The 10,621-nt window shown below is 43.2% G+C and overlaps 1 protein-coding gene across 1 annotated transcript; it reads left to right on the forward strand.

Moving 5' to 3' along the window:
- The first annotated feature begins 599 nt into the window (after nt 1-599).
- On the forward strand, nt 600-4,789 carry LOC127299997 (uncharacterized). The gene is made up of 7 exons (XM_051330059.2): nt 600-818; nt 911-1,055; nt 1,670-1,827; nt 2,292-2,376; nt 2,477-2,537; nt 2,812-4,213; nt 4,458-4,789. Exons 1-6 carry the CDS (start codon nt 676-678, stop codon nt 4,176-4,178), a joined length of 1,959 nt encoding a protein of 652 aa, XP_051186019.1. The 5' UTR covers nt 600-675; the 3' UTR covers nt 4,179-4,213; nt 4,458-4,789.
- Nucleotides 4,790-10,621: the final 5,832 nt, after the last annotated feature.

Genomic DNA, 10,621 nt, shown 5'->3' on the forward strand with positions numbered 1-10,621 from the left:
TTACTACTGCTGTTTCTGCTACTCTGCTGCTGTTATTTCACTACTGCTACTGCTATAAAACTGTTACTACTGATAAACTCTTGCGAGCAAGTCTGTTTCCAGGTGCAGCTGAATTGACAACTCCGCTGTTAAGGCTTCCAAGTATTCTTTGTCTCCCCTTGTGTCGAATCAATAAATTGGGTTATATTACCCGCGAAGACCGCTGCGATCCCTTATACTTGTGGGTTATCAGAGACATACCCTAGGAAGTACTCCCTCCGTTCTGAAATAGTCTACATTCTAGCCCCAAAATTTGTTCTCAAATACTCTATATTCTACCTTTTAGTCAACAACAACACTAAAAACGAAGTGGTTTTACTATCTTCATGGGATGTTGTTATTTTCAATGTAGCTTGTATTAGTTATTCACATATCTAAGTAGTACTAATAAATGCAATACTAGTTTGTCTCATTTTTTCTAAGATGTAGACTAAATCAGAACGGAGGGAGTACTATACAAAATCTCAAGGCAGACCGTTGGGTTGGGTACCGAAGGCTTACAGGCGGGCCCCATCTGCCTAGACTGAAAATCACAAGAAAGGCATCCCCGATTTCAAATCCCGCTCGCTGCAGCTTGCTTGGTTGCTCCCCGAGTCCTCGTGTCGGCGGCGGGCCACACCCCAGCAGAACGCACCCATGGCCGCCGCCGCCGCCGCCGCCGCCGCCGCCGACCAACAGCATGGCCGCGTTGACAAGGAGAAGGAGAAGGAGCTCCTCTCATCGGTGGTGGACGACATCCGCTGCTACTCCGGCTCCGACCCCCTCCGCCCATGGCTCAGGTAACGGCCCCGCTCCCCGCTCCCAATCGCCGCGCCTACCGAGCGGCGCCCCTCCCTTCCTCTTCTCTGATCGAACCAGCGCCGTTCCGCAGGGGGATCCGGAGGCTGGAGGGGGCGCTGCCGCCGGCGACGCTGCGGGAGAAGCTGCCGAGGTTCCTCCAGAAGTGCGCCCAGGAGTTCCAGGACGAGCCCCGCTACCGCGACGACCCGCGGTACCTCCGCGTCTGGATCCAGATGGTGAGCCTCCTGCCCGCTACAGCCGATCCACCGTACTGGATGAGACGACTATCCGCTCCGTGAGGGTTTTCGTTTCATTGGGGATCTATCGAGAGATTTTTTTTTTAATCGAAGGGGTTTCCCCGACCCTGTTTCATTAACGAAACAACATTTATTACAAGCCTAGTAGTATGCATCTTTGCAACAGAAGCGCAAAGAGCATACAGAGTCCAGAAAAAAAGCATGAATCAAAATGCACAGATTACATACTGCAGCCCCTATAAATAGGCCCCAGCTCCTTCCCCTACCAGATCTAATCAGAGACCTCACACAATCGTTCCTGGCAAAGGTTATCCACTGGTTATCCTTCGACATGTCAGCGCCCACCCTCGAACGATTGAACACTTCCCTGATCACCATCTTCAGTAGATGGATCTATCGAGAGACAGGTTGATTGGTGTATTTGGTTGCAGACCGTCATCTATTTGCTAATTCGCTAATGCTAGGAGCTGCTTCCTATAGACTAAATTCCCTCACTAACCCATTAATAGAGCTCCATTCCGATCCGAGTTCTAGGAATATTCTCTTGGATTGCTGCAAGGGCATATTGTGATAACATATTGTTGATGGTGTAGATGGACTACGTGAAGGATGCAAAGCCATTGCTGAAGAAGTTGGAGAGGAACAGGATTGGACTCAAGAGAGCTGCGTTTTATATGGCTTACGCGTTATATTATGAGAAGCGTAGGAGGTTTCAGGATGCAGAGAAGATGTACCGCGTGGGAATCCAGATGTAAGCTCTTGCCCACCATGTTGTAGAGGATACCATTGTTTGCTCCTACAGTTTGTTATTATTGTCTGAACATAAGCCTGCTTAGCTACATTCGATATTTCATGATGCAGAAAATACATGCATGTCCTTGTAATAAACATTTCAAGTTCACACAAGAATAAGGCTTTAGCATCTACTCATTCAGGATTTCTGTGATTATTTGAGGCAGCAGCTTATATGTAAATGTATCATTATATATAGAACTATTGGGCTATATATAATTCCATGCCAACTGCAGTGGGTTGCTGAACAAAAACTTCATTGACTAAATAGCACATGTACATAGCACTTGACAGTTGGGTGTCGGGACAATTAGATGAGAAAGGGGTTGCGGCTTGCATGTAGTGCTCTGTGTCGGAACAAATCTCTGTACGTAGTTCTTCTTCCATATGTAAACCTGGGAACTTAATGAAAACGCTCAACAGCCTTGCAGAGCCTATTGAGGAGTTACAGAAATCACATGATCAGTTTATCTATCGAATGGAATTATACCAGAAGAGGAAAGATAAAGTATGGCTCTCACTTCTTATAGCTTTGTGACTTCATTTTATACCTTGGAAACATTGTGGGTGTACGTGATATTTTCTTACTAATAACATATGCTTTTCAGCTGCAGAAAGGAATGCCTAGCAGAGTTAAGCCACTTGGTACATGTGCAAACCAAGTTGAAGGTACGTCTGGAAAATAAAATCCTGCTTCATTGCCATTCAGATTAGCTTCTAATTTAACGGCTGCTTCCCTTACAAGTTCCCCATTTTCTTTTAGAAGCTCATTGATCAACCCATTTCTAGAATAGAGAGAAAAATGATCCTTTGTGGCACCTTTTATCATTCATTTAGTTCATAACTTGAGTTGTCATTCTCATTACGTTTTGCCTTTTCAATTTGACACATGAATAATACAAACCACAACTGGAGCTTACATGTGACTGGGAATATTCTGCAGGCCAAAGAAGAAATTGTACAGAACTGAAGTCCAATCCAATGCAAAAATTGGGAAGCGCTTCGAATTCTTCAGTGTGTCGTTATCCTTCAGTAGGTCATGCTAAAGATGGTGTGCTATCGAGAGGCACCTCAGGCGATAACAAGTATTTGCCTCGCTGTAATAGTGATGATACTGTAGTTGTACGATTTGTGGGCTCTGCATTGGTTGGAAAGTCAGAAACTGAAGATGCTTGTCATCATGGCCTTGTTGAACCAACTATAAACATGAAGGAGGCTATGCAGGATATCAATAGCATGTTTCTAGAGCCAGTGGAACCAGAGACAATGCTAAAGAAGCGCTCAAAGCGTGGTCAACCAAAGTTTAATCAGCAGGCAGGAGCACTTCATATCTTTGTCGATGAAGAACAACCTAACAGTAATGAGCCAAGCATTCTCCATGACAACAATGCAAAGTCAGATCGTCCGATGTTCAATCAACAAGCAAGTGCATTTGATATATTTGTTGATGAAGATGGTCCTAATGATAACAACCAAAATGTGGGCCGAAACAGGAATAGTAACAAGGAAAACAATCAGAAAACAACTGGGTTGGGAATCTTTATTGATGAAAATGGGCCGAAGGGCAATGGCCAAAGTGCTATGTGCCACAAGAACACGAGGGGTCCTCCGAGACCATTGCGTGAGTCATCAAGACAGCAGGACCTAGGTGGCTTTCAAAAGCCATTTGTGGGAGGGTTTGCAATATTCGCTGATGATGAAGATGAGCAATGTGAGAACAATTATGATGGTTCTAGGATAAATTCCAGAAGTGGGCATTCTACTCACAATAAGGATACTTTGCTCCATCCAGAACAAGCTGATTCAGAATCAAGAAATGGGGAATATGAGAATCCTTTAATGACTGGACTTGGAGAAGACACAATCATTCATAGATTTGTTGGATCTGCTGTTGTTGATGAGCCTAAAGTGGAAAATGCATGCCATCATGGGTTAGTTGATCCAACTATTAATCTGAAGGAGGCTATGGATGATATAAATAACATGTTTGGCAAACCACTGAACTTCAAGGATGGTAAAAGACTGAACAGGAAAACCAATGTTGTACCAGAAAGAAAAGCAGCTCCCATTTCTGGTTTCTCCATATTATCTGATGATGACCTTAGCAAAAACCCTGCTGCTAAAGACAAACACATTTCTGGTTTCTCCATATTATCTGATGATGATCTTAGAAAAGACTCTGCTGCTAAACTGAAACCCAATAATTCCTGTAAATTTGGATCTGAGAGTGGTCTATTTGAGCCAACTATTACCACCCGCGATGTTATGTCGGAGATCAATGATATGTTTGGAATGTCACTTGACTTCTAAGGCACTTGCTTATAGGGAATCTAATTACTCAACAGGTACTGTTTTCCTTCACCCTGTTACTCTTTCTTGTGTACTGTCGTTTTTTGTGATGTGGATAGCTTGGGATTCAGTTGATTTCTTTGGTGCGTAGTTGGTGACTGGTGAATATTTGAAAGTAGACACTTCACGTTTATCATTCTTATGCTTGAATGTGTTTCTTGATTCAATTTCCTTGATTTTTATCCTCTTGATGCCTTGATATTTTGCTCTCTTACCTGAAAATTGCTTCTCTTGATACAGGAGCAGATGTAAAGAAGATGTTACGAGATCACCCCTCTGGTGATCCAGGGCGCAGGAGCCAGGACTGAAAACCGATAAAATAATTCTCCAGGATCTTTTCCACAAAACAGAGATGCTTAGCTTCCAAATCTTGGTTTAGCACCAGGCCAATGAGAGTGTCACACCAGTATAAGCTTATTTGTTTCCTCGCGACATGAGGCCATAGAACATTTCGTTCACCCAACCTCTGTATTTATATGTTGCAAATTTTGCACATCTGTCAGTTCATCAGATTTTTGTCTATCACTGAAGATGGCGCTGACAGTCCAGTATCAAAATCTGTCTCCACGTCACTTGAGTTTGTACTGTTTTGTATCACAGGAGTTTTACATGAATCAGATTAAAAAATAATATATTAAAAATGGTGTATGGTATATATGCTCATTAAATTTTAATTTCCACCTTTTCTCCTGTTTGTTGCCAACTCATCGTAGCAGAGGGTCGATCTCAATATCTCATTAAAGATTGAAGCCAGGTACGGTGTGAACAAAAATCGTACAGATGTAGCTGAGTAATGAAACATAGATTAAGCACAGGCACTCCACTAGCGTTGTTAATCACTATATCTGATATGAGTTGACTCATTTACAGGCCTAAGCAGGTACAATTCAAGCTGGGCTCAGATCAATGGTTGCCCAGGTTGCCAGATGACTCCTTTAGCATGAATGACTCCATGGTGATCGTTTGCTAGTGCTACGGTCTTGTCGCTTCTCTCTCGGAGGCAATAGTATGTTGAATCAGTAGGACAGCAGACCTAGACTCTGGTCCAGGTACATGTAGCATATTCAGATTCAGTTATCACAAGGATGCATCCATCAAAGATACGGTTTAATCTCTAGAGATACGACTGAAAAAAAGAAAGGAAGAGGAAACGATAGGTAGATGCTAGCTAGCCTGTCAGTGAGAGTACGATTACGCAATGTGTACAAGTGTACCATACTATTACTAGTCTAGTCCATACATGGCTTCCTGGGTCACGAAAGCGTACATGTCCTGGCTATAAATCTTCACTGTACATACACATGCAGGCTCCTCAGATTATTCACATGAGTTTAAACAGAAAAATGTAACTAAGGGGCCAGTTCTGACAGGAACAATGGGAAAACAAAATCTGCAAACGTTGAGATATAATTTTCTTGAAGTTTTCTTGAACCTAGGTTCAGAGTTCGGACACACCCAAGATGTTTGGTTATATGCGCACTTAGGCTGCATGTAAACAAATACCGGAGAACTTGTTGAATTCATTTTTTCTCCGTAATAAGGATGATATTCAAATGTTCTTAATAAGAATGAGAGAGAGAGAGAGAGAGAGAGAGAGAGAGAGAGGGAGGTAATTTGTACAATATTTTGCTTGCTTGCAGTGACGTGTGTATGATGAAGGTTCTGGTATAGTTATTGTGAATCAAAGTGTGGTGTCGGGTTTACCCTAAAAAAACTGTCAGATTGATTCTAGCATCGATAATGAGCATGGAGTCGATAGCTTAGGTATAAAAGCATTCGAAGGCTGGTGCACGAGGACGAGAAGATCGAGCAAGTATGCTTACATATTTATATTATCCTGAGATCGAGTGCAAACTGCATGCAAATGGAGCCCCCAAAGCCCCCATTCCCAGCTGGATCTTGCTCCCTACTGAATCAAGAGTTCATGTCTACACAGTGAAGATATTTTCAATTTTCTTAACGGTGGACCAGACTCCTGAGGGGGGGAAGGACCCTCGCCTTTTTATCATACAAGAAGCAAGAAACTCAGCTTAACTATTCTCTCCCGTGGGGATCGATTGAACCTCGTCTGACTCGGAACACTAGACAATGCCCCTACCTTTGGTGAGTATTTTCTTTTTTCGTAATATGTTAATGAATCGATCATGTATTTAAGTTTTCCTACACCTAGTGCGTTTTTGTTGAAATATGGCCACAAAAGTAGCTATGTAAACTGTTATTCTTGAAGCCAAACTTCCTAACCTAGCCGCCGCCTCCTCCTCTCCCGCCCCCCTCCCGGGCGGCGGTGGAGGATCTACCCGCCCCGCTCCGAGCAGCCGCCCCTGGATCGCCGCACCTCAGCCGCCGCTGCTGCCGGCCTCGGCCCCGGCCCCGGCCTTGGCCTTGGCCCCGGCCCGGCCACAGCCCCGGCCCCGGCCTCGGCCACGACGGCGGTGGCGGCGCCCCTTCCGTCGAACGACGAGGGGGAGGAGAGGGTTTCCACGGTGGCGTTCCATGGGAGGTGATGAAGCGCCGGTGGAGGAAGCCGGGCGGCACGACTACTTGGCCGGGGCCTGATGCTCTCCTCGGTAGCCATGGAGGATTCGGTGGAGCGGTGGCGGCCTCCGCCCCCGGTGACGGTTCAGCGGTGGTACGCATGATCCGCGCCGCCGTCTTCTTCCCTGGTGATCCGGCAGGAGGGACCGGCGGCGTGGGGGCTGCTGGTCTTGCTTTGTTTTTGGTGGCGGTCCTCGGGTTTCTGGCAAGCGAAGATGAAGATCTACCGGAGGTCAGTTTGCTTTGATCTGGCTAGAGAGATAAGTTTCGGAAAGCTCCGCTGGCGAATGGAACAGTGCATATTTTGCCTGCAGTTTGCTGGATCGGGTGGTATTCGGTCGCGCGCACCCTGATACGCGTACAGCACGCGTCCGTTGGGAACCCAAGAGGAAGGTGTGATGCGTACAGCAGCAAGTTTTCCCTCAGTAAGAAACCAAGGTTATCGAACCAGTAGGAGCCAGGAAGCACGTTGAAGGTTGATGGCGGCGGAGTGTAGTGCGGCGCAACACCAGGGATTCCGGCGCCAACGTGGAACCTGCACAACACAACCAAATTACTTTGCCCCAACGTGACAGTGAGGTTGTCAATCTCACCGGCTTGCTGTAACAATGAATTAGATGTATAGTGTGAATGATGATTGTTTGCACAGAACAATAGAACAAGTATTGCAGTAGATTGTATTCGATGTAAAAGAATGGACCGGGGTCCACAGTTCACTAGTGGTGTCCCTCCCATAAGATAAATAGCATGTTGGGTGAACAAATTAGAGTTGGGCAATTGACAAATAAAGAGAGCATAACAATGCACATACATGTTATGATGAGTAGTGTGAGATTTAATTGGGCATTACGACAAAGTACATAGACCGCTATCCAGCATGCATCTATGCCTAAAAAGTCCACCTTCAGGTTATCATCCGAACCCCCTTCAGTATTAAGTTGCAAACAACATACAATTGCATTAAGTATGGTGCGTAATGTAATCAACAAATACATCCTTAGATATAACATTGATGTTTTATCCCTAGTGGCAACAACACATCCACAACCTTAGAGGTTGCTGTCACTCCCCAGATTTAATGGAGGCATGAACCCACTATCGAGCATAATTACTCCATCTTGGAGTTACAAGTAACGACTTGGCCAGAGCCTCTACTAGCAACGGAGAGCATGCAAGATCATAAGCAACACATAGATGATAGATTGATAATCAACATAGCATAGTATTCCATATTCATCGGATCCCAACAAACGCAACATGTAGCGTTACAGATAAATGATCTTGATCATGTTAGGCAGCTCACAAGATCCAACAATGATAGCACATGAGGAGAAGACGACCATCTAGCTACTGCTATGGACCCATAGTCCAGGGGTGAACTACTCACACATCAATCCGGAGGCGACCATGGCGGTGAAGAGTCCTCCGGGAGATGATTCCCCTCTCCGGCAGGGTGCCGGAGGCGATCTCCTGAATCCCCCGAGATGGGATTGGCGGCGGCGGCGTCTCTGGAAGGTTTTCCGTATCGTGGCTCTCGGCACTGGAACTATTATCGACGAAGGCTTAAGTAGGCGGAAGGGTAGGTCAGGGGGCGCCACGAGGGCCCCACACGCCAGGGCCGCGCGGCCAAGGCCTGGGCCGCGCCGCCCTATTGTGTGGGCGCCTCGTCGCCCCACTTCGTTTCCTCTCCGGACTTCTGGAAGCTTCGTGGAAAAATAAGATCCTGTACGTTGATTTCGTCCAATTCCGAGAATATTTCCTTACTAGGATTTCTGAAACCAAAAACAGCAGAAAACAGCAACTGGCTCTTCGGCATCTCGTTAATAGGTTAGTGCCAGAAAATGCATAATAATGACATATAATGTGTATAAAACATGTGAGTATCATCATAAAAGTAGCATGGAACATAAGAAATTATAGATACGTTTGAGACGTATCAAGCTTCCCCAAGCTTAGTTCCTACTCGTCCCGAGTAGGTAAACGATAACAAAGATAATTTCTTAAGTGACATGCTATCATAATCTTGATCAATACTATTGTAAGCACATGTAATGAATGCAACGATTCGAAACAATGGTAAATACAATGAGTAAACAATTGAATCATATAGCAAAGACTTTTCATGAATAGTACTTTCAAGACAAGCATCAATAAGTCTTGCATAAGAGTTAACTCATAAAGCAATAAATTCATAGTAAAGGCATTGAAGCAACACAAAGGAAGATTAAGTTTCAGCGGTTGTTTTCAACTTGTAACATGTATATCTCATGGATATTGTCAACATAAAGTAATATAACAAGTGCAATATGCAAGTATGTAGGAATCAATGCACAGTTAACATGTAATATCCCAGGTATTGGGGTTACAAAAATAGAGGAAACGGATATGTGCATTGCATTCATGCATAGAAAATCTGGGGAATTTTCGCGCTTTAAAGTAAAACAGTCACAGTAACTGAAGTTTCACTTGACCTTGATGGAATTGAAGTAGATCATCAAGTCAAGATCTATAAACCTCAATGTGACTTTGTTAAAACCTGTTTTGGGAAAAGATGAATTGATCTAAGGGGTTAGATCAAATGGAATTAAAACCAACACAATAACATATTAATCAAGGATCAATTGCTTGATCTTATAAAAGATCATAACATGATATTCCTTGCCATAACATAAGAACATCTATTCAATTGGAAATCAAGTAACAATAAATGGAGAACCCATTCTTCACTTATCTTTTCCATGTCATTAACAAATAAATAGACCTACCATGAATCTCATGGTATTTCTTGAATTAAACTCTTGAACTTAACATCAACAAAAGCTTATCACTAAACCCTAGAGTTGGGAGAGGTATATAACCAACAAAGAGATAAGAAGAAAACTCTAAGTTATTAACACTTAAAATTTAAGCAACTACACTTGAGGAACAATTGAACTCACTTTAAAACTAAATACCAAATATAGCAAAACACAAGGACCTAAGTGCATAAAAGCCACCCATTCTTATTGCAATCATAACTTATTAAATAGGTGGAATATTACAAAACTAAATTCGTTTACATTACGAATTATAGTTCAAACTATTTGAATAAAATAAACTATGTGTACTTTGAAACTTATATGATCATGCCTTGGTGAAATCAAAATCATCATTCAAAATTGGGGGTATAATTCTTATTCTTGACATTTTGATTCCACTTATAATATAAATACAATCACATATGATATAGTGACTCAACCATAAGCATAAGATCATTCATAAGACATTTAGTAACAAAAGCCACTTGGCCATCCAAAAACAAATCACATGAGAGGATAATACCATGCCACATAGGATGCAAATATCTACATAGCTTGCATCCTAAGCAATGCCACCTCATGCTTAAGGGATTACTATGGATAAGAGCATGACACCTAAGCACCTTACTCATCAAATGAAAGCAAGAGTCATCCACCTATGTGTCATGATACTAGAGCATGCCCAAGCCTATAAAAGGAGCCCCACACTCCATTCATCTCATCATCTTGCACCATGATGCAAGAAAACCAACACATTGAGCCATTCCATAAAATAGTTAGGATCAAGATGAAGCAGCTAGGAGGTGGAGGCATGCCACAAGATGCAGGTTTATCAGAATTCCTGAAGAACAAGCTACAAAAGATAGCAAGGTAGAACTCTTAGGCAAACTAAATATTTAGTTAATCACATCATCATTCCTTGAGTAGAAACTTAGATTATAGTCCAAGTCCTTGTGGAGTGAGAGGGGTAATTGGTATAACCATATCCAAATACTTTTAGTAATACTTTAGAAAGCCAACCCTTGATCATGATAAATGGTGTAGTAATCATAAACCCTAAGAACTTGAAAT

The sequence above is a fragment of the Lolium perenne genome, chromosome 5, assembly GCF_019359855.2.
Source record: "Lolium perenne isolate Kyuss_39 chromosome 5, Kyuss_2.0, whole genome shotgun sequence".
In the NCBI taxonomy this organism is placed as follows: Eukaryota; Viridiplantae; Streptophyta; class Magnoliopsida; order Poales; family Poaceae; genus Lolium; species Lolium perenne.

What these genes read in the sequence shown, in the direction of transcription:
- LOC127299997 (XM_051330059.2), top strand. Translation starts at nt 676, where the DNA reads ATGGCCGCCGCCGCCGCCGCCGCCGCCGCCGCCGACCAACAGCATGGC. An exon ending in TCCGCGTCTGGATCCAGATG is followed by an intron (nt 1,056 to 1,669) that starts GTGAGCCTCCTG and finishes TTGATGGTGTAG; the next exon opens with ATGGACTACGTGAAGGATGC. An exon ending in TACCGCGTGGGAATCCAGAT is followed by an intron (nt 1,828 to 2,291) that starts GTAAGCTCTTGC and finishes AACGCTCAACAG; the next exon opens with CCTTGCAGAGCCTATTGAGG.